Consider the following 24838-nt stretch of genomic DNA (forward strand, 5'->3'; position numbering starts at 1 on the left):
CTCCCTAGACAAAGGTGAAATTACCTGAAAGCCAGGGTCATCACCCTAGTAGTCTACCACCATAGACAAAGGTGAAATTACATGGAAGACAGGGTCATCTCCCTAGTAGTCTACCTGCCTAGACAAAGGTGAAATTACCTGGAAGCCAGGGTAATCACCCTAGTAGTCTACCTCCCTAGACAAAGGTGAAATTACCTGGAAGCCAGGGTCATCACCCTACCAGTCTACAACCATAGACAAAGGAGAAATTACCTGGATGCCAGGGTCATCCCCATAGTAGTCTACCTCCGTAGACAAAGGTGAAATTACCTGGAAGCCAGGCTCATCACCCTACCTATCTACCACGATAGACAAAGGCGAAATTACCTGGAAGCCAGGCTCATCACCCTACTAGTCTAGCACCGTAGACAGAGGTGAAATTATCTGAAGCCAGGCTCATGACCCTGCTAGTCTACCACTGTAGACAGTGGAGAAATTACCTGGAAGCCAGGCTCATCACCCTAGTAGTCTAACACCATAGACAAAGGTGAAATTACCTGAAAGCAAGGGTCATCACCCTAGTAGTCTACCTCCCTAGACGAAGGTGAAATTGCCTGAAAGCCAGGGTCATCACCCTAGTAGTCTACCTCCCTAGACAAAGGTGAAATTACCTGAAAGCCAGGGTCATCACCCTAGTAGTCTACCTGCCTAGACAAAGGTGAAATTACCTGAAAGCCAGGGTCATCACCCTAGTAGTCTACCTCCCTAGACAAAGGTGAAATTACCTGAAAGCCAGGGTCATCACCCTAGTAGTCTACCTCCCTAGACAAAGGTGAAATTACCTGAAAGCCAGGGTCATCACCCTAGTAGTCTACCTCCCTAGACAAAGGTGAAATTACCTGAAAGCCAGGCTCATCATCCTACTAGTCTACCACCGTAGACAAAGGTGAAATTACCTGGAAGCCAGGGTCATCACCCTAGTAGTCTACCTCCCTAGACGAAGGTGAAATTGCCTGAAAGCCAGGGTCATCACCCTAGTAGTCTACCTCCCTAGACAAAGGTGAAATTACCTGAAAGCCAGGGTCATCACCCTAGTAGTCTACCTGCCTAGACAAAGGTGAAATTACCTGAAAGCCAGGGTCATCACCCTAGTACTCTACCACCCTAGACAAAGGTGAAATTACCTGGAAGCCAGGGTCATCACTCTAGTAATCTACCTCCCTAGACAAAGGTGAAATTACCTGAAAGCCAGGGTCATCACCCTAGTAGTCTACCACCGTAGACAAAGGTGAAATTACCTGAAAGCCATGGTCATCACCGTAGTAGTCTACCACCATAGACAAAGGTGAAATTACATGGAAGACAGGGTCATCACCCTACCTATCTACCACGATAGACAAAGGCGAAATTACCTGGAAGCCAGGCACATCACCCTACTAGTCTAGCACCGTAGACAGAGGTGAAATTATCTGAAGCCAGGCTCATGACCCTGCTAGTCTACCACTGTAGACAGTGGAGAAATTACCTGGAAGCCAGGCTCATCACCCTAGTAGTCTAACACCATAGACAAAGGTGAAATTACCTGAAAGCAAGGGTCATCACCCTAGTAGTCTACCTCCCTAGACGAAGGTGAAATTGCCTGAAAGCCAGGGTCATCACCCTAGAAGTCTACCTCCCTAGACAAAGGTGAAATTACCTGAAAGCCAGGGTCATCACCCTAGTAGTCTACCTGCCTAGACAAAGGTGAAATTACCTGAAAGCCAGGGTCATCACCCTAGTAGTCTACCTCCCTAGACAAAGGTGAAATTACCTGAAAGCCAGGGTCATCACCCTAGTAGTCTACCTCCCTAGACCAAGGTGAAATTACCTGAAAGCCAGGGTCATCACCCTAGTAGTCTACCTGCCTAGACAAAGGTGAAATTACCTGAAAGCCAGGGTCATCACCCTAGTAGTCTACCTGCCTAGACAAAGGTGAAATTACCTGGAAGCCAGGGTAATCACCCTAGTAGTCTACCTCCCTAGACAAAGGTGAAATTACCTGAAAGCCAGGGTCATCACCCTCGTAGTCTACCACCGTAGACAAAGGTGAAATTACCTGGAAGCCAGGGTCATCACCCTACCAGTCTACAACCATAGACAAAGGAGAAATTACCTGGATGCCAGGGTCATCCCCATAGTAGTCTACCTCCGTAGACAAAGGTGAAATTACCTGGAAGCCAGGCTCATCACCCTACCTATCTACCACGATAGACAAAGGCGAAATTACCTGGAAGCCAGGCTCATCACCCTACTAGTCTAGCACCGTAGACAGAGGTGAAATTATCTGAAGCCAGGCTCATGACCCTGCTAGTCTACCACTGTAGACAGTGGAGAAATTACTTGGAAGCCAGGCTCATCACCCTAGTAGTCTAACACCATAGACACAGGTGAAATTACCTGAAAGCCAGGGTCATCACCCTAGTAGTCTACCACCGTAGACAAAGGTGAAATTACCTGGAAGCCAGGGTCATCACCATAGTAGTCTACCACCGTAGACAAAGGTGAAATTACCTGGAAGCCAGGGTCATCACCCTAGTAGTCTACCTACCTAGACAAAGGTGAAATTACCTGAAAGCCAGGGTCATCACCCTAGTAGTCTACCTGCCTAGACAAAGGTGAAATTACCTGAAAGCCAGGGTCATCACCCTAGTAGTCTACCACCGTAGACAAAGGTGAAATTACCTGGAAGCCAGGGTCATCACTCTAGTAGTCTACCTCCCTAGACAAAGGTGAAATTACCTGGAAGCGAGGGTCATCACTCTAGTAGTCTACCACCATAGACAAAGGTGAAATTACCTGAAAGCCAGGGTCATCACCCTAGTAGTCTACCACCCTAGACAAAGGTGAAATTACCTGGAAGCCAGGGTCATCACTCGGGTAGTCTACCTCTATAGACAAAGGTGAAATTACCTGAAAGCCAGGGTCTTCACCCTAGTAGTCTACCACCGCAGACAAAGGTGAAATTACCTGAAAGCCATGGTCATCACCGTAGTAGTCTACCACCAGAGACAAAGGTGAAATTACCTGAAAGCCAGGGTCATCACCCTAGTAGTCTACCACCGTAGGCAAAGGTGAAATTACCTGAAAGCCATGGTCATCACTGTAGTAGTCTACCACCATAGACAAAGGTGAAATTACCTGAAAGCCTAGACAAAGGTGAAATTACCTGAAAGCTAGGGTCATCACCCTAGTAGTCTACCACCGTAGACAAAGGTGAAATTACCTGGATGGCAGGGTCATCACCCTACTAGTTTACCACCGTAGACAAAGGTGAAATTACCTGAAAGCCAGGGTCATCACCCTAGTAGTCTACCACCGTAGACAAAGGTGAAATTACCTGAAAGCCAGGGTCATCACCCTACTTGTCCACCACCATAGATGAAGGTGAAATTACCTGGAATCCAGGCTCATCACCCTACTTGTCTACCACCGTAGACAAAGGTGAAATTACCTCTAAGCCAGGGTCATCACCCTAGTAGTCTACCTCCCTAGACAAAGCTGACATTACCTGAAAGCTAGGGTCATCACCCTAGTAGTCTACTTCCCTAGACAAAGGTGAAATTACCTGGAAGCCAGGGTCATCACCTTACGAGTCTACAACCGTAGACAAAGGAGAAATTACCTGGAACCAGGCTCATCACCTTACTAGTCTACCACCGTAGACAAAGGTGAAATTATCTGGAAGCCGGGGTCCTCACCCTAGTAGTCTACCTCCCTAGACAAAGGTGAAATTACCTTGAAGCCAGGGTCATCACCTTACTAGTCTACAACCGTAGACAAAGGAGAAATGACCTGGAAGCCAGGCTCATCACCCTACTAGTCTACCACCGTAGACAAAGGTGAAATTACCTGAAAGCTAGGGTCATCACCCTCGTAGTCTACCTCACTAGACAAAGGTTAAATTACCTGGAAGCCAGGGTTATTGTTACGCTCACCTGGCTCCCACAGAGGCGTCGATCTGGACTGGACTGCTGCGGTCTCCACCAATGTGACGCGTAGGGCCGAGATGACGGACTGGACTGGCCCACCTAGCTTCGTTTGCTTGGCCCGTAGGAATATTCTTCTGTAAATGGAGAAAGGGAATTAACCACCCGTGCAGTTGAGCGTAAATCCCCCACCCCGCTGTTCTCCCCACTGATCACCTTGGATGCCCCCTCTTATAGTCTCACCTGATGATTTGAAAAGATGAGCTCTTCATCCTGCATTGAGCCCAGGGGCGCGTAGATAACCATTTGCTTCACTGGCTCGAAGGAATTGGTGAGTTCCAGGACAATATTGACTCCGATATTCCCGGAAAGACGCCGTTAGTATGTAGTTCGTAAGAGTTCAAATGCCTGACTTTCACTCTTGTCCGGTTCCTTGCAGGTTGCAGCTTGACCCTACTGAAGAGTTCCTAGTGGCAACCGGTAATGTTCTGGTAAGGATTTGTATTATCCAACACAGTTCGATAAAATAATGTCCATATGTAACCTGTTGCTTTCTCCCTTACTCAGGCGCTGAGAGAAAGTATGAAGTCTCGGGGAATAATGCCTCCGGCGGTAAAGTCCTTTGTGGTGAGGGGGTTCCTTTTGTTAGTCCCTTGTTTCACCTTGCGTCCTTTTCTTTCCCCTTAGGGGCCGGGGTTCGGCGAGGATGCAGTGGAAGCTGTGCCGACCCGTGAAGAGGAATGGTACCCCCGGTGGTAAAATCAGGTAAGTCTATGGGGGTATTCCTCTATGTATTCCCTTGGCTCACCTTGCTGTTCTTGTCTTCTCCTTAGGTGCCGTAGTACGCAGGAACATGCAGGAGGATGAGGTGAAATGTGAAGATGCTGCGAAGGCCGGTGAGTTCAGCGCGGTGCTGCAGCAGGCGAGGCGACGTGCAAAAAATAACGTCTTTCTTCCAGCTCGAAGGCGCGATGGATCGGGAATTCAGGTAAGGATCAAAGGTATTGCTCTTGTTCTAACCTTTTCTCCTTCTTTCTCCCTTTTTCTAGGAGCTCCAAACTCGAGGCTGGTGTGGCAGAAGACTGGATGCAGACTTGCAGGCACGGTGAGCGTTACGCTGCTGGATGCAGAATAACGCGAAGTGTGTGCTGCTCTTCGGGCGTGGTTTAAATAGCCACCAAAGTAGTCCCAGGCAAGTATTCCTCCCCAGCCCCACCCGAGTAAAAAAATAGTCCCTAGGCAAATAGTCTCTTCCAAGCCTCGTTTGGCTTGGAGCTCTTGCAGCATGGTCTGCATCAGGTAAGTTTGCAGCATGGTCTGCATCAGGTAAGTTTTAATCTATGAGCCTGGCGCCTATGGTGCCAGGAGTGATTCTCCATATGAGCATGGCACCGTAGGCGCCAGGACTGCACCCAAATAGCCCCTAGTGGGGGTTGTTGGGCTTGCTTGGCGTAAATGATGCCTGCTTCCGGGGTTGCTGGACTTGGTCTGGGTCCCCGGGGGTAGGCATCATGACAGCACTCCCCCCCAAGGCCCCTCATAAAGTCGTTCTTCCCTGTGGTTTCGGTTTGTCTGGGAAATTTCGGTGGAATTTTTTCACCAATCTGGGTGCATGAACATGGTCACTAGGTTCCCATGACCTTTCCTCTGGTCCGTAACCTTTCCAGTCGAATAAAAAAAATTGTTTTGACTTTATCAGCTTGGAGTCCAGGATGTTCTTAACTTCAAATTCGGGTTCTCCGTCTACAAGGATGGGGTCTGGTGGCTTGGTTAGTCTTGTCCCTGGTTGTACTGGCTTCAAAAGTGACACATGAAAGACGGGATGAATTCGCATATTAGCAGGTAAGTCCAACTTGACAGCCACCGGGTTGATAATGGCCTTAATAGAGTAAGGTCCCAAATATCTGGGCTTAAAGGTCCGTGCTCCCTTTAGAGGTATATGTTTTGTGGCTAACCATACTTGGTCCCCTATCTGGTATTGTGGAGTATCACTTCTATGCCGATCAGCATCTTTCTTGTATTTTTCTTTCGCCTGTTTTAAATGTGTAGTTGCTTCATTAAAGGCTTGTATAATCGTAGCGTGCAGATGGTCCACTGTGGGCATTCCTAAGTCTCGGGGTGAGTCAAGGTCTGAGGTTCGAGGATGGTGCCCATATAAGGTATAAAAGGGGCTTTGTCCAGTTCCAGAGTGTACTGAATTATTGTATGCATATTCGGCGATCCAAAGAATATCTTTCCAATTACTCTCCGTCTGATGTAACATACAACGCAGGTATTGTTCGAGAGTCTGGTTGGTCCTCTCCGTTTGACCATCGGTCTGGGGGTGGTGGCTGGTCGATAACCTCACATCGATTTGCGCCAATTGACAGCATTTTTTCCAAAAATCTGAAATGAAATGACTGCCCCGGTCAGAGACCAATACGGACGGAAATCCGTGTATGCGAACAATGTTTTCGAGGAACTCCTTGGCCAGGATTGAAGCTGAAGGTAATCCCTTTAAAGGAATAAAGTGGGTCATCTTGGAAAAAAAAGATCCACAATAACTAGAATGGTGTTAAATCCATTGTATGGGGGTAGATCAGTAATAAAGTCTAACGATAAGGTGTGCCATGGTGTAGGCGGAATGTCTAAAGGTTGTAAGAGTCCAGCAGTTTTTTTCTTTTGACTTTTGTTTTGGGCGCAAATGCCACAAGACATCACAAATAATTTGATATCCTTTCGCCAGGTGGGCCATCAGAATTGTCTTTTAATTTTAGCTTCAGTTTTTGCAATACCTGTGTGCCCCTCCATTAGGGTATCATGATAACGGGAAATGACTAGCTCTTGTAGTTCCTTGTGTGGCAGAAATAGCCGTCCTTGGTAATAAGGCAGATCATTGGTGACAGAGTAGTCCGGGCCTTTCTTTACCCAGTCCTGCAGGGCTGTAGAATCAAAGAGTTGCTGGATCTTTACCTGAATGTCCTCTAGAGTCTGTAGAGTAGTCATGCCAAGAATCCTTTGTTCGGGAATTATAGGTACTGGTTCAGGGTTCACTTCTGCCTCTCCCATCCCTATTCGGGATAAGGCGTCTACTTTACCATTCTTAAAACCTGGTCGATAGGTTATCACGAAATCGAACGCGGCAAAGAACAATGCCCATCGGAGTTGGCGTGACGATTGGGCCTTGGCTGTCTTTAAATGCTGTAAGTTCCGGTGATCGGTGATCACAGTAGTAATGGTATGCCTGGCACCGAGAAGATAGTGCCGCCAAGCTTTGAAGGCGGATTTAATGGATAATAACTCCTTGCCAGTAACCGCATAGTTTAACTCGGGTGCCGAGAACTTTCTGGACCCAAGTGCTACTGGGTGAAGCTGGCCAGTTTCAGGGTCCTTTTGAGACAGGACAGCTCCCATGGCTAGACTGGATGCATCAGGTTCCACTATGTATGGAAGTTCAGGGCGCGGGTGCTTTAATACAGGTGCAGATGTGAATTTCGCTTTCAGCTCTTGGAAGGCATTTTCAGGTTCTTCAGTCCACATAAAGCGTTTATTTTTTCGCAAGAGTGCTGTGATGGGATGTACGACATGTGAACAATCTGGGATGAATCTGAGGTAGAAATTAGCAAAGCCGAGCATACTTTGTACTCCTTTAACTGAACTTGGTGATGGCCACTTAAGGATTGCGTCCACCTTTCGTGAGTCCATTCGTACTCCCTTTGGGGTCAGGATAAACCCAAGGAATTCAACTTCTGTGGCATGAAAAACGCATTTTTCCAGTTTTGCATATAGTTTGTGCTGGCTCAATTTCTCAAGGACTGCTCGGACGTGCTTCACATGGTCAGATTCTGAAGAGGAGTATACTAGAATATCATCGATATATACGACAACACAAACGTCAATGAGTTCACGAAGGACATCGTTCATGAAGTATTGGAAGGCTGCAGGTGCATTGCACAACCCAAAAGGCTGGTATTCAAATAACCCATACTTAGTGCGGAAAGCAGTCTTCCATTCGTCGCCCTCTTTTACACGTACCAGATGGTATGCCCCCCGGAGATCTAATTTAGTGTATATGCAAGCGTCCTTCACTTGGTCTAGTAGTTCAGGGATCAGAGGCAATGGGTATCGGTTCTTAACAGGTGTCTGGTTCAATGCGCGGTAGTCTATGCAAGTCCTGAGGTCACCTTCCTTTTTGGGCACGAAGAACAAAGCTGAAGATGCAGGGGACTTAGATGGGCGAATAAAGCCATTGGCAAGGTACTGGTCTAAGTATTCTCGTAGGTGAAGGTTCTCAGGTTCTGTAAGGGCATAGATCCTGCTACAAGGGGGTTGTGCACCGGGTATGGGATCGATTTGGCAATCGTACGATCTTTGAGGAGGTAAGGTGTTTGCCTGTTCTTTTTGGAAGACATCCTGGAATTCTTGGTATTCAGGAGGTATTTGCATGACTGCTCTGGTTCCTGTGGCCAGGCCTGCGCTCAGATTTCTTTTTGGGTAACAGGTTTGCGCACAATCCGGGAAGGTTATTCTCTTCTCTCGCCAATCAATACAAGGATTATGTGTTTCCAACAAGGTATCCCCAGTATTATTTGGAACTGTGGGGCCTTGATTAGATCAAACACAATAGCCTCTCGATGCCTATCCGGACCCAATAATGTCATCTCTGCAGTGGAATGAGTTACAGGCCCAGAGGCAATTTCAGTTCCATCAACTGTGGTGATGACATCTGAGGTGGTTTTTCGGCAGAGAGGCAGATTCATCCTGGAAGCCAATTCGTAGTCCACATAGTTTCCTATGGCCCCGCTATCAATGTATGCCCTTACTGCGTGCATACGCGATGGCTGCCCTGGATCTACGAGGACCATTGGTATGATGAAATGCGAGGTCTGAGTATCCTTCTTCAAGCTCGGCAAGCGGACCTCTACGCTTGTCGGGCGGGGTCGTTTCCCGAGTCTGACTCCATATGGCTTTTATCAGCAGCTCCTACCACCTTCTTGGGTGGTTTTACAGGGCAATCCGGTAGAAAATGCCCAGAAGTTCCACAATATAGACATAATTGCATTTGCCGTCTCCTTTCTCTTTCCTTCTGGGTTAAGGATCCTTTAACCCCTCCGATTTGCATGGGTTCTGAAGCCTCTGCTCCTTTGGGGTTAGCGTGGGTTTTGACCAACACCCTGTTCTCAAACTTGGCTCGATCAGCCTTTCTGTTCTGAAGTCTGTGATCTAACTGGACCACTAAGTCTATATATTCAGCACAGTCTTGAGGTGGGTTCACGACTTGAGCCAAGACACCCTTGAGTTCTCCTCGAAGCCCTCAATGAAATAACGTGATTCGTTCTACCTCAGGCCATCCAGTTTCCACTATCAACCTATTAAAGGTTGCGTTGTAAGATAGAAGGTCCTGGTTACCCTGTCGTAGGGACACAAGTTTGTTATCCAGGGCCTGTCCTTGGGAGTGCAGGGCAAATAGTCTTTCCATGCTCGTTTGCAAGCCCTGAAAATCCCGAAGAATTTGGTCATCCTGAGTAACTAGTGGAATTGACCAATCAGCTGCACTGCCACTGAGATATGACAATACAAAGGCTACCTTGGCTTGATCGTTTGGGAAGGCTCCAGGTCTGCATAAAAAGTGCAAGCAGCATTGGTTCATAAACACGGCAAACCTTTTGGGATATCCAGCAAAGCGTTCCGGTGGAGCTAATGGAATATTTCCAGGTAGGTTTATTTGCACTGGGTTACTCGATAACACAGGAGCTGGATTTCCCCCGGAACCAGGTAGGGGTGCTTGTCCAGCCTGGCTTTGCAATAGTTGCCTAGCAAGGTCATCAGTTCGCTTCTTTGACAAAATCAGTTCCCTCCTAAGGGCATTGGTTTCTTGATGGGCAGAATGCACTTCGGCCCTCAGTTCCCCTAGTAATTGGGCCAATTGGTCAGTCTCTGAGGTATCCATAACGCCCGGGTGGGAATTTGTAGGTAGGCTTCGCGTTCTGTTACGCTCACCTGGCTCCCACAGAGGCGTCGATATGGACTGGACTGCTGTGGTCTCCACCAATGTGACGCGTAGGGCCGAGATGACGAACTGGACTGGCCCACTTAGCTTCGTTTGCTTGGCCCGTGGGAATATTCTTCTGTAAATGGAGAAAGGGAATTAACCACCCGTGGAGTTGAGCGTAAATCCCCTGACCCTGCTGTTCTCCCCACTGATCACCTTGGATGTCCCCTCTTATAGTCTCACCTGATGATTTGAAAAGATGAGCTCTCTATCCTGCATTGAGCGCAGGGGCGCGTAGATAACCATTTGCTTCACTGGCTCGAAGGAATTGGTGAGTTCCAGGACAATATTGACTCCGATATTACCGGCAAGACGCCATTAGTATGTAGTTCATAAGAGTTCAAATATCTGACTTTCACTCTTTTCCGATTCCGTGCAGGTTGCAGCTGAAGAGTTCCTCGTGGCAACCGGTAATGTTCTGGTAAGGATTTGTATTATCCAACACAGTTCGATAAAATAATGTCAATATGTAACCTGTTGCTTTCTCCTTTATTCAGGCGCTGAGAGAAAGTATGAAGTCTCGGGGAATAATGCCTCCGGCGGTAAAACCAGGTAAGTCCTTTGTGGTGAAGAGGGTTCCCCTTGTTAGTCCCTTGTTTCACCTTGCTGTCATTTTGTTTCCCCTTAGGGGCCAGGGTTCGGCTAGGATGCAGTGGAAGCTGCGCCGACCCGTGAAGAATAGATCCCCCGGTGGTAAAATCAGGTAAGTCTATGGGGGGTATTCCTCTATGTATTCCCTTGGCTCACCTTGCTCTTCTTGTCTTCTCCTTAGGTGCCGGAGTGCGGCGGGAACATGCAGGAGGATGCAGTGAAATGTGAAGATGCTGCGATGGCCGGCGAGTTCCGGGCGGCGCTGCAGTAGGCGACGCGACGTGCATAAAAAACGTCTTTCTTCCAGCTCGAAGGCGCAATGGATCGGGAATTCAGGTAAGGATCAAAGGTATTGCTCTTGTTCAAACCTTTTCTCCTTCTTTCTCCCTTTTTCTAGGAGCTCCAAACTCGAGGCGGCGTGGCAGAAGACTGGATGCAGACTTGCAGGCACGGTGAGCGTTACGCTGCTGGATACAGAATAACGCAAAGCATGTGCTGCTCTTTGGGGGTGGTTTAAATAGCCCCCAAAGTAGTCCCAGGTAAGTATTCCTCCCCAGCCCCACCCGAGTAAAAAAATAGTCCCTAGGTAAAATAGTCCCTTCCAAGCCTCGTTTGGCTTGGAGCTCTTGCAGCATGGTCTGCATCAGGTAAGTTTGCAGCATGGTCTGCATCAGGTAAGTTTTAATCTATGAGCCTGGTGCCTATGGCGCCAGGACCGACTCTCCATATGAGCCTGGCGCCATAGGCGCCAGGACTGCACCCAAATAGCCCCTAGCGGGGGTTGTTGGGCTTGCATGGGGTAACTTGATGCCTGCTTCCGGGGTTGCTGGACTTGGTCTGGGTCCCCGGGGGTAGGCATCATGACAGTAATCACCTTACTAGTCTACAACCGTAAACAAAGGAGAAATTACCTGGAAGCCAGGGTCATCACCCTACCTGTCTACCACCATAGACAAAGGAGAAATTACCTCTAAGCCAGGGTCATCACCCTAGTAGTCTACCACCCTAGACAAAGGTGAAATTAACTGAAAGCTAGGGTCATCACCCTAGTAGTTTACCTCCCTAGACAAAGATGAAATTACCTAGAATCCAGGCTCATCATCGTACTAGTCTACCACTGTAGACAAAGGTGAAATTACCTCTAAGCCAGGGTCATCACCCTAGTAGTCTACCACCCTAGACAAAGGTGAAATTAACTGAAAGCTAGGGTCATCACCCTAGTAGTTTACCTCCCTAGACAAAGGTGAAATTACCTGGAAGCCAGGCTCATCACCCTAGTAGTCTACCTCCCTAGACAAAGGTGAAATTACCTGGAATCCAGGCTCATCATCCTACTAGTCTACCACCATAGACAAAGGTGAAATTACCTCTAAGCCAGGGTCATAACCCTAGTAGTCTACCACCGTAGACAAAGGTGAAATTACCTGGAAGCCAGGCTCATCACCCTACTAGTCTACCACCGTAGACAAAGGTGAAATTACCTGGAAGCAAGGCTCATCACCCTACTAGTCTACCACCGTAGACAAAGGTGAAATTACCTCTAAGCAAGGGTCATCACCCTAGTAGTCTACCTCCCTAGACAAAGGTGAAATTACCTGAAAGGTAGGGTCATCACCCTAGTAGTCTACCTCCCTAGACAAAGGTGAAATTACCTGGAAGCCAGGGTCATCACCTTACTAGTCTACAACCCTAGACAAAGGAGAAATTACCTGGAAGCCAGGGTCATCACCTTACTAGTCTACAACCCTAGACAAAGGTGAAATTATCTGAAGCCAGGCTCATGACCCTGTTAGTCTACCACTGTAGACAAAGGAGAAATTACCTGGAAGCCAGGGTCATCACCCTAGTAGTCTACCACCGTAGACAAAGGTGAAATTACCTGGAAGCCAGGGTCATCACCGTACTAGTCTACAACCGTAGACAAAGGAGAAATTACCTGGAAGCCAGGGTCATCACCATAGTAGTCTACCACCGTAGACAAAGGTGAAATTACCTGGAAGCCAGGCTCATCACCCTACTAGTCTGCCACCGTAGACAAAGGTGAAATTACCTGGAAGCCAGGCTCATCACCCTACTAGTCTACCACCGTAGACAAAGGTGAAATTACCTGGAAGCCAGGCTCATCACCCTACTAGTCTACCACCGTAGACAAAGGAGAAATTACCTCGTAGCCAGGGTCATCACCATAGTAGTCTACCACCATAGACAAAGGTGAAATTACCTGGAAGCCAGGCTCACCACCCTACTAGTCTACCACCGTAGAGAAAGGTGAAATTTCCTGGAAGCCAGGGTCTTCACCCTACTAGTCTACTACCGTAGAGAAAGATGAAATTACCTGGAAGCCAGGGTCATCACCCTACTAGTCTACCACCGTAGACAAAGGTGAACTTACCTGGAAGCCAGGCTCATCACCCTACTAGTCTACCACCATAGACAAAGGTGAAATTACCTGGAAGCCAGGCTCATCACCCTACCTGTCTACCACCATAGACAAAGATGAAATTACCTGGAATCCAGGCTCATCACCCTACTAGTCTACCACTGTAGACAGAGGTGAAATTACCTCTAAGCCAGGGTCATCACCCTAGTAGTCTACCACCCTAGACAAAGGTGAAATTAACTGAAAGCTAGGGTCATCACCCTCGTACTTTACCTCCCTAGACAAAGGTGAAATTACCTGGAAGCCAGGGTCATCACCTTACTAGTCTACCACCGTAGACAAAGGTGAAATTACCTGGAAGCCAGGGTCATCACCCTACTAGTCTACCACTGTAGACAAAGGTGAAATTACCTGGAAGCCAGGGTCATCACCTTACTAGTCTACAACCGTAGACAAAGGTGAACTTACCTGGAAGCCAGGCTAATCACCCTACAAGTCTACCACCATAGACAAAGGTGAAATTACCTGGAAGCCAGGCTCATCACCCTACCTGTCTACCACCATAGACAAAGATGAAATTACCTGGAATCCAGGCTCATCATCGTACTAGTCTACCACCGTAGACAAAGGAGAAATTACCTGGAAGCCAGGCTCATCACCCTACTAGTCTACCACCATAGACAAAGGTGAAATTACCTGGAAGCCAGGCTCATCACCCTACCTGTCTACCACCGTAGACAAAGGTGAAATTACCTGGAAGCCAGGGTCATCACCTTACTAGTCTACAACCGTAGACAAAGGAGAAATTACCTGGAAGCCAGGGTCATCACCCTACTAGGCTACCACCATAGACAAAGGTGAAATTACCTGGAAGCCAGGCTCATCACCCTACCTGTCTACCACCATAGACAAAGATGAAATTACCTGGAATCCAGGCTCATCATCGTACTAGTCTACCACCGTAAACAAAGGTGAAATTACCTCTAAGCCAGGGTCATCACCCTAGTAGTCTACCACCCTAGACAAAGGTGAAATTAACTGAAAGCTAGGGTCATCACCCTAGTACTTTACCTCCCTAGACAAAGGTGAAATTACCTGGAAGCCAGGGTCATCACCTTACTAGTCTACAACCATAGACAAAGGAGAAATTACCTGGAAGCCAGGGTCATCACCATAGTAGTCTACCACCGTAGACAAAGTTGAAATTACCTGGAAGCCAGGCTCATCACCCTACTAGTCTACCACCGTAGACAAAGGTGAAATTACCTCTAAGCAAGGGTCATCACCCTAGTAGTCTACCACCATAGACAAAGGTGAAATTACCTCTAAACCAGGGTCATAACCCTAGTAGTCTACCACCGTAGACAAAGGTGAAATTACCTGGAAGCCAGGCTCATCACCCTACTAGTCTACCACCGTAGACAAAGGTGAAATTACCTGGAAGCCAGGCTCATCACCCTACTAGTCTACCACCGTAGACAAAGGTGAAATTACCTCTAAGCAAGGGTCATCACCCTAGTAGTCTACCTCCCTAGACAAAGGTGAAATTACCTGAAAGGTAGGGTTATCACCCTAGTAGTCTCCCTCCCTAGACAAAGGTGAAATTACCTGGAAGCCAGGGTCATCACCGTACTAGTCTACAACCATAGACAAAGGAGAAATTACCTGGAAGCCAGGGTCATCACCATAGTAGTCTACCACCGTAGACAAAGGTGAAATTACCTGGAAGCCATGCTCATCACCCTACTAGTCTACCACCGTAGACAAAGGTGAAATTACCTGGAATCCAGGGTCATCACCATAGTAGTCTACCTCCATAGACAAAGGTGAAATTACCTGGAAGCCAGGCTCATCACCCTACTAGTCTACCACCGTAGAGAAAGGTGAAATTTCCTGGAAGCCAGGGTTTTCACCCTACTAGTCTACTACCGTAGACAAAGGTGAAATTACCTGGAAGCCAGGGTCATCACCCTACTAGTCTACCACCGTAGACAAAGGTGAAATTACCTGGAAGCCAGGGTCATCACCTTACTAGTCTACAACCGTAGACAAAGGTGAACTTACCTGGAAGCCAGGCTCATCACCCTACTAATCTACCACCATAGACAAAGGTGAAATTACCTGGAAGCCAGGGTCATCACCCTAGTAGTCTACCTCCCTAGACAAAGGTGAAATTACCTGAAAGCCAAGGTCATCACCCTAGTAGTCTACCACCGTAGACAAAGGTGAAATTACCTGGAAGCCAGGGTCATCACCCTACTAGTCTACAACCGTAGACAAAGGAGAAATTACCGGGAAGCCAGGGTCATCACCATAGTAGTCTACCACCGTAGACAAAGATGAAATTACCTGGAAGCCAGGCTCATCACCCTACTAGTCTACTACCATAGACAAAGGAGAAATTACCTGGAAGCCAGGCTCATCACCCTACTAGTCTACCACCATAGACAAAGGAGACATTACCTGGAAGCCAGGGTCATCACCATAGTATTCTACCACTGTAGACAAAGGAGAAATTACCTGGAAGCCAGGGTCATCACCCTATTAGTCTACCACTGTAGACAAAGGTGAAATTACTTGGAAGCCAGGGTCATCACCCTACTAGTCTACCACCGTAGAGAAAGGTGAAATTACCTGGAAGCCAGGGTCATCACCATAGTAGTCTACCACCATAGACAAAGGTGAAATGACCTGGAAGCCAGGCTCATCACCCTACCTGTCTACCACCGTAGACAAAGGTGAAATTACCTGGAAGCCAGGGTCATCACCCTACTAGTCTACCACCATAGACAAAGGAGAAATTACCTGAAAGCCAGGGTCATCACCCTAGTAGTCTACCACCATAGACAAAGTTGAAATTACCTGGAAGCCAGGGTCAGCACCCTAGTAGTCTACCACCATAGACAAAGGTGAAATTACCTGAAAGCCAGGGTCATCACCCTGGTAGTCTACCACCATAGACAAAGGTGAAATTACCCGCTCAGTCAGCCATACAGACCAGGTGCAGTACAGATCTATCCATGCGTGAATGAAGACCCGAATACTATGCTCAGGGACACCTATAAGGACAGCCTGGACTAAACACCAAGAAGCCATGTTGCTGACGTCATTAGAGACACCACGACATAGCAGCATTAAACATGAAGCACACGTGCAATCCACACTGCGTGACACAAACACACACTTGAATACATGAAGAACACTAGCGTACAGTTCTATAGAGGACAGATGCATATACATACTGACATTGCTTTTATTATTTTACGATTAGCCAAATTGAGCGACGCAGAAACCGCAAGACACAAGAGATCCTGAGCAAAATCTTGCAGATGCTTAAACGCGAATAACTTTATGGAGCTGCAGGAGCACCTGTAGGACTTGACAGAGCCAAGTGTGACTAACCTATGGAGAATATATTATAATGTGGATAATGTAGAAACCGCATTATACGGTTTAGGAAAATTACAGCAGGCCTCAAATCATTGAGCAGGAGACAATCTGAGCCAATTCAGGCTGGACAGAGAGCAAGAAACTGAATAAATCCTCTTAATTCGGAGCTGCAGAAGCTTAATTTTGCGGTCTCCAAACACGTGATGCAGCTGAATCAGACAATAGACAGTGCTCGGTGGTGAGAAAGGAGAGCCAATCCCAGGCAACTAGACACGGACTGCAACAAATGTGCAACAAAGTGTTGCAATGAGCTGGCCATCGTCTCATAGGCAAAGGTGGTGCACACAAGTTACAATACAGACATATAGCCTCATTCCGAGATTAGAGGTAGTCATGGCGCTACTTGCGCCTTGACTGCCTCCAATAACGGTACTGGCACTGGTCTTGTTCAATGGGGACTTACCGCTGCAGTCTGACCTTTGCGGGCCTGGTAAATCCCCATTGAAAAAACCATTCCCCATTCCCATTTGAGCCCTTATAGGGCTCAATGGGAATGGGTAAGTAGCTAATAACGGTACCGCAATTTGCGGTACCGTTATTGGCTCTGATTTCCCTTAACGGGTCCCATCCATAATGCCTGGTCAGACCAGGCGTTAAAGGAGGGACCCGCTAAGGCAACTCGTAGTAGGGCGGTAAGGGATTACCGGCACTGGTCTCCTTACCGGTGCTCGGTATCCCTTACCGCCCGACACGTAATGAGGCCCATGATCATTCACATCGCCCTGAAAAGGTGCACAGTGAGCTGAGAACCATTTCGGTCCCAGGCCTGGGGACGTCAGCTCTAACCAATCACAGTTTAGTACTCTAGGGGTGTGTATCAACTGGAGGGAGCCAAGGGCAAGCCCACTATTCTGCAACTATGTAGTAAGTTAGATTTTGGGGAAGGGACAGGCCAGTCATCTGACATGTAAGAGCCAGTAGAATACCATGTATATGTACCCACATAGGTTATTATGCTCCCCATGGCCAATCCCACGCCGCAATAGGTTTTTGGAGAGAGACCCAAGTGATGACGGAGCAGCGATGTGTTTTCTGGACAAAACTGGCCTGCGCTAGCATACCTGGGAATTACCCCCAACAATGCCAAGCCCCCAAGTTCCCTCTCCCATCACCCCGTGGTAACGCACAAGGAATAATAAACAGCTGTCAGTGGAACTGCTGTATCCTCCTGCTTGAGGTCATAGGAGTTGCTTGTGAAAGGCATAATCCTCTGTCATGACGTCACAGTAGGAGAACACAGCATCCAGAAGGAGTCACAGTGGCTAAGCACAGGAGTGTTTTCAGCTCTGTTATTATCATTGTGTCTCGTGCTGATGAGCTCCCCTTTGCTTCCATTGGTATTATTTACCGTGCCTCTTATCTTTTGGCTATTTGGGCTCTGGAGCATTGCTGAGTGAATTAAGAAAATAGCGTTTTCCTGTTTGCATATCTGCCCCATTTCATATTTCGTGCTTCCTCCATTTTGTCTCGGGAGGATAGCTCAGGGGCAACGTGCTTGCCTTGGAAGCAAGTCGACACGGAGCAACACAGGTTTGAGCCCCGGGACCATGCTTAGAAGCTTCTGGTTATTAATCCAGCTTTTGCTTGCAGTACTGTTTCCCTGTGTTGCGTATGGCTGCTCCAGAGAACTGCGTTCTGGAGATTTCCATCTGAATAATCTTCTTCTCTGACCTCACCTGAACAACCCACACTTTCCTGCTTCCTGCTGCACTCTTTAAATCCCCTCTCCTCCTGCCACTGGGTGACTTGCATTGACCAATCTGGCCCTGTTTTCGCCACCCGCAAGGTGTTCTGAGAATCACAGATGTTGTATTGCTGGTTAAGCCCCCCTCCTTTCTGCCGCATGGACGAACCGTGGAACCGTGATGGTGGCCCCGGAATTAGGATCCCCAAGTCCATGCTATGGGCCCTTGCTCTGCACTCCCTAAAGTAAGTGCATTTTGTGGGGGGGGTTTGTATCCTGGTGTTTAGTCCCCGGTTGATCTAGGGCGCCGACTGCCAGCTGAGGGCATTCGCCACTGGCACCTGCAGGCATTGTGCAGCTTCTCTCTCAGCAACATGAGGGGTGCGCCCCTCTCTCTCAGCTGGTTCTTTGCCTCTGGCGGTTTAACGCCAGGAGTGAGGGACGCGGGAGGGTTGCTGTCACTCAGTTGGGTCCAGGTCTCTGATGACGCGATGCAGTCAGCTTGTGGTGCTGCAGGACGTCTCTCTCTCTCTCTCTCTCCCTCGCTCTGTCATTGCAAGCCTTGCACGTCGATTCTAGAAACATTAGAAGGAATCCGCTATCTTGTTTGTGAGGCATGATGGGAGACAAAGGGGTACCTCACATAAACATGATGGGCGTGAGGGCAGGAATCTGGGGTCGGACTGGCACTGGGGTTCTCCCTGGTAGGCCTCTCACCCCAGGCAGAGAGAGGTTCCCCTTCTCTCTTGACAAGGCCAGGGTACTGACCTGGTCACACCCACCAACTAAAAATGGGGTTCACGTGCACCACATTTGAAGTACTCTAACTAAAATCCTGAGGTCCTGGTTAATTTTTGGGAGCAGTCTAGAGACCTGGTCGACGGACAAACGTTTAAGAATATCTAAACTAACTCTAAGTTCCTAGATGTATACACAGACACTGCATACCGTTATTGAGTATGGGGGCTGCGATTTGTAATAATTACCTTCTATGCCTGAAACACCTGTTTGCCTTCATAAGCATAATACCTCTAATAATCTCATACAAATAGCTTACACATGTTCCACACCTGTAAAGTCATGTTCTATTGATTTAAAAGTATGTCAAGTGCTTTGTGGAGACACTTTACTGTTGGTAGTGCCGCTTGACTATTTTAAGCGCGTACACCCACTGTAGCTATTTCCTAATGATTGACCTTATAGCAGAGAGCATATTTTTCAGTAAGTGTATTGTGTACACTTGGCCTTTCCTGTGTTCTGCTATGTGGCTAATCGTACCTCCGTACCACTCGTCTCCCCTCCTAAGCGTGAGGCTGCGCTGCTTCACCGCATGGCTACGCGCAGGACGACACTTAACGTTTCTTAACAGCAATGAATGATGTCCGAATATGGCATTATTTCCTGAAAGCTGAAAAAGTACTGAAACCGAATGACCCACTTATCTTCTCTAACTAGCCCTCCCTAGGTTTATTATTATTGATATATGGCCAATTTATCATTTGGCTGGTCGTCAACATTCTCAGGGATTTTGAGATATAGGAGGACCTTCTCAGGATGTTTGGGGTATGAAAGGACCTTCTCAGGATGTTTGGGATATGAGAACACATTCTCAGAATGTTTGGAGTATGGGAGTACCTTCTCAGGATGTTTGGGATATGAGAGGACCTTCTCAAGATGTTTGGGGTATGAGGGCACCTTCTCGGGATGTTTGGGATCTAAGAAGTCCTTCTCTGCAAGTTTGGGATATATGAGGACCTTCTCGGGATATTTGAGATATGAGATGACCTTCTCAGGATGTTTGGGATATGAGAAGACCTTCTCTGGATGTTTGGGATATGGGAGGACCTTCTCGGGATGTTTGGAATATGAGGGGCCCTTCCCAGGATGTTTGGGATATGAGAAGACCCTCTCTGGATGTTTGGGATATGAGAGGACCTTCTCGGGATGTTTGGGTTATGAGATGACCTTCTCAGGATGTTTGGGATATGAGAAGACCTTCTCTGGATGTTTGGGATTTGAGAAGACCTTCTCAAGATGTTTGGGGTGTGAAGGCACCTTATCGGGATGTTTGAGATCTAAGAAGTCCTTCTCTGCAAGTTTGGGGTATAAGTGGACCTTCTCGGGATATTTGGGATATAAGATGACCTTCTCAGGATGTTTGGGATATGAGAAGACCTTCTCTGGATGTTTGGGATATGAGAGGACCTTCTCAGTATGTTTGGGATATGAGAGGACCTTCTCAGTATGTTTGGGATATGGGAGATGTTTGGGATATAGCAGTACCTCTTCAGGATGTTGGGGATATGAGAGGATGTCCTCAGGATGTTTGTGATATGAGATGACCTTCTTAGGATGTTTGGGATATGGGATGATCTTCTCAGAATGTTTGGGATATGAGAGGACCTTCTCAGGATGTTTGGGATATGAGAGGACCTTCTCATGATATTTGGGATATAAGAAGACCTTCTGTGGATGTGTGGGATATGAGAAGACCTTCTCAGGATGTTTAGGGTATGAGGACACCTACTCGGGATGTTTGGGATCTAAGAATTCCTTCTCTGGAAGTTTGGGATATAAGAGGACCTTCTCAGACGTTTGTGGTACGAGAGGACCTTCTCAGGATGTTTGGTATATGAGAGGGCCTTCTCAGGATATTTGGGATATGGGAGGACCTTCTTGGGATGTTTGGGATATGGGGTGACCTTCTCAGGATGTAGCGTGAAGACCAGAATGGTCCGCACTTACATTCCTTGACTCTACATTTCTGGCAGGTTGTTGTCGGTACAGCAGTCTTTTTGACCCCGCCTCCTGCAGGTTCCTCATGCGCGTGGCGCATGCCGATGCTCGTTTGTCCAGGTGGTGGTTGCCATCCTCAGATGATGTGCAGCCTCTTGTCTATTGTTGGGTTGCGCATGAAGTTTGCTGCTCTATCCTTCCATGGTACTCCCGGGCTGGTTTTGGTGAATGGTTAATTGCATAATTGTGTTCTGCATTTGGTGGACCATGTGTTTTTGGGTCGTTCTAAATCATGGACTAGTAGTGGTATGCTGCCGGGTGACCTCCTAGCTTCAGAGTTTAGTTTCCTGACGCACCCATTCTCACATGGAGTATACTCAGAGACTGCCTGCATGGCTCTGTGTGCGACTTCCCACCTTCCTCGAGTTTTGGTTGGCTGGGATCTGGTTGAGAATGTACCTTTTGGTGGTTGTGGCATGAGGTCAGACTTTATCTTTGCTGAAAGTCTTTGCCTTCTTTTAGATGTCAGCCTGATTTTGGATACCTGTCTCCTCTCGGTCTTACTCTTCTATTGTGTGCAGACATATATGGTTGTACTGTGCCTGTTGATTGATGGTTGGTCTACCAATCATGCCCATTCTTGATGTGTGCATTTCCTGATTTGTCATGGTTATTACATGGAACATGGCTCATGCTAAGCCACTGGCGACCATTTTAGACTGATCACAACCTTCCATACCCTCATAGAATAAACACTATGAAGATTAAGAGGGCTCAAAAGGAAACACTCAGATTACTTACCAGCCGCTCTTCAAATCACTCAGTCCTTCTCTCCCTCGTCACAGTCCTGGACTCGCTCCCATCCTTCTGTGTGACATGTGTCATGGATTGTCATAGTGCTGATTGGCTATTCGTACCAGGATTATGGGCGATGCGGCACGGGTGTAGACCTCTTGCAAAATTGCAAGGTCTATCGCAGGTGCCTCTTTCCAAGACACGACTCACACCTACATGGTAAGGACTGTAATGAGGACGAGTAAGACTCAGGCGGTGATGAGGAAGAACGGGCCTCAGAGTAATCAAGATTACAGAAGAGCATAAGCATATTCTGCCTGGCTTTCTGCATACATCACGCATAAACTCATGAACAAAAGCCTGGTTGCCTAATGTTCTGCCATGGTCATCCCCAGACAAAGTCCATGGGTGACAATGGTTTGTCCATGATTTGGACCATGGCAATCCATTGATAGCCACGGATGCTAAATGACCCCATAACATGTACACACATGATTGTCCCTGATAGTGAAGAGTTTGAATAATCACCGAGAAACATGAACATTTACATGGTCTGGCATGTGTGTTTACCCCATGTTCATTTTACCTGTTGACAGCAAACAATGAGTGGTTTAACATGCAAAGCATGTATGATCGTGTTTAGCAGTATTTGCCCAGAGCATCATTGTTTCATGAAGTATTGCAAGGCTAAAACCCCCAATCCCCCAGAACCCCTTACTTGCATCTCAGCAAGAGTGCCCCTTTCTGGCAATCACTGGGAACGCGGACCATACACAAACACAGAAGACCAACCTTTCTCTTGAGTAAAAGATGCCTGATTACACCTTTGAAGCACCCTAACAATATCAGGATGACTTCAGTGCATTGTGCCCTGGGAGGATATGAACAGTGTTAAACAGAATTAAATATTTGTATGTGCTCTGTGAACCTTTAAAGAAATGGATGCACTTGCCTGTTGAAGATAACACAACTTGCTGTAATTGTGCAAAGGATTGTGGGTATGCAAATAGGCAAACAGGACCTGCAGTTCTCTATCCTAGTAGTGGAGGCCCCTGGCATGTTCGGACTTACATAAGATTCATGCAATTTGCTCACATTTCACATTGAGCTCAAACCAGGATTGGGATTAGCTGCATTGGGCGGGAGCGTGGGGAGGCTAGGGGGCCGAGGGGAGAGGGATGATTGGGATTCAGCAAAACCTCATTTTAATGTCAAACAGATACTAGATTCTTACTGTCAATAGAAATACATATTTTCCTTAACAACACTAACCACTCCACTTAAAAATGATCGATAACAAAAATAACTGACTAGAATCAATGACCCAGGTCCATGCGATACGGACAATTGTCAAATTACACTGAACAACACAATCATGACAAGGGACAGCTGCGAATGCCTGTCCTTGTACACTCCTGTTACACAGAGAGGATGAGCACAAAGACTGTGATTCATGGCCAGACCATGCACACTGCCCGCCAATACCACCCTACTTTGCTAGAGACAAGGTGTGAGCTTGTCCCAGTATCAGTGTAAGAATTGCCTGAGAGTCTGCGCGATAAGGATGATTCTAGTCCCCACCCCCCCAAACCCCAAACATATTGGTATTCTGGGTGTCAGCCTTCCTCCCCAAGCCTCTACTCCCCTTAACCTTAGTTAGGATTCCTAAATCCCAGATTCGTTGATTACTAGCCTAACCAGCAGTGGTGCCCAGTGTCGGCAGCGCGCGCTACTTACTGCCCTCTGGAGGTGTGGATCAGCAACGTGATGAGGGTCGAGGTGGCGGGACACACGCAGTTTAGAGCCAACATGGCATACTTAAATTCTTCTTCGCAGACCACGTGATCTGAAAACAGAAAGCATGTGAGCAAGATGGTCGCCTCAGAGCCTATCACCAAAGCTGCATGCTGTGCGTGCACTGCTTGATAGAGCAAGATGGCCGCCTTAGAGCCTATCAACAAAGCTGCATGCTGTGCGTGATGGCTTGATAGAGCAAGATGGCCGCCTCAGTGCCTATCACCAAAGCTGCATGCTGTGCGTGCACTGCTTGATAGAGCAAGATGGCCCCCTTAAAGCCTATCAACAAAGCTGCATGCTGTGCGTGCACTGCGTGATAGAGCAAGATGGCCGCCTTAGAGCCTATCAACAAAGCAGCATGCTGTGCTTGATGGCTTGATAGAGCAAGATGGCCGCCTCAGAGCCTACCAACAAAGCTGCATGCTGTGCGTGCGTGACTGCTTGATAGAGCAAGATGGCCGCCTTAGAGCCTATCACCAAAGCAGCATGCTGTGCATGCATGACTGCTTGATAGAGCTAGATGGCCGCCTCAGAGCCTACCAACAAAGCTGCATGCTGTGCCTGACTGCTCCATACAGCGCGTGCAGTCTGTTGCTGTGCAACTCAATACTATACAGTTTTGGAATTTAAGGTATGGGATCGATCTGTTGAAATTGTGCTATTTACCACTCGAAAATATAATAAGAATTAAAAACTGTAAGGACTAATTCAGTATACCACAAAGAATGTGTGGTCATGGGTGCAGCGAGTAACTACACTCCCACAAGCTTCGCACAAAGCTTGGAATAATTGAACAAAAGTTACTGGTTTGGGAGGGTGCCCCCTAAATTTGGAAGAAGTCCACTGATATCAAGAATATATCACTGCATCAATTCGGATGTATGTTTCTGATCAGAAACTAAAGAATAAATACATCTATATACAACATCTATATACATCTGAATTGATGCAGTGTATTCTTGATATCAGTGGACTTCTTACAAATTTAGGGGGTCTCAGAGCGCGAGATACCCTCCCAAGCCAGTAACTTTTGTTCAATACTATGCAGTCTCTGGTGCACTGAACCCATCTGAGCCACACACTTGTGTCTATGTGCACGGCATATTTGTGTGCAAAATAACATGTGTGTGTTTACCTGAAAGTTGTGTGCGGCACCTTGCTTCACAACCATGCTGTGTATAGTGTCTGACTGGACTGCATCACACAGCTATGTTCGACTTCTGGCTCTACGACAAAGTCTTGTCCATATATGGTTGCTCAGCCAAACAGGGTGTGGTGTCTTGCCTCACACCAAAGCTGTGAGCAGGGTATGGCTGCGCAATTAAGTTGTGTGCAGTGCATGTCTTTACACTGAAGCAGAGTGTGCTGCTGTCTGGATGCACCTCACATCTATTTGCACTGTCTGGCTGCACAGCAAAGCACTGTGTGGT

At 47.5% G+C, this 24838-nt stretch overlaps 1 protein-coding gene across 1 annotated transcript in view; it reads right to left on the minus strand.

Moving 5' to 3' along the window:
- The window catches only part of LOC138447847 (potassium channel subfamily T member 2-like), a 1314520-nt gene that overhangs the window by 242306 nt on the left and 1047376 nt on the right, over positions 1-24838 (minus strand). The window contains exon 15 of the mRNA XM_069604273.1: positions 23349-23457. Coding sequence (XP_069460374.1) covers positions 23349-23457 — 109 coding nt within the window. The remainder of the gene's footprint in view (positions 1-23348; positions 23458-24838) is intronic.

This window comes from Ambystoma mexicanum, chromosome 3q, assembly GCF_040938575.1.
Source record: "Ambystoma mexicanum isolate Mex_15411 chromosome 3q, UKY_AmexF1_1, whole genome shotgun sequence".
NCBI classification, from domain to species: Eukaryota; Metazoa; Chordata; class Amphibia; order Caudata; family Ambystomatidae; genus Ambystoma; species Ambystoma mexicanum.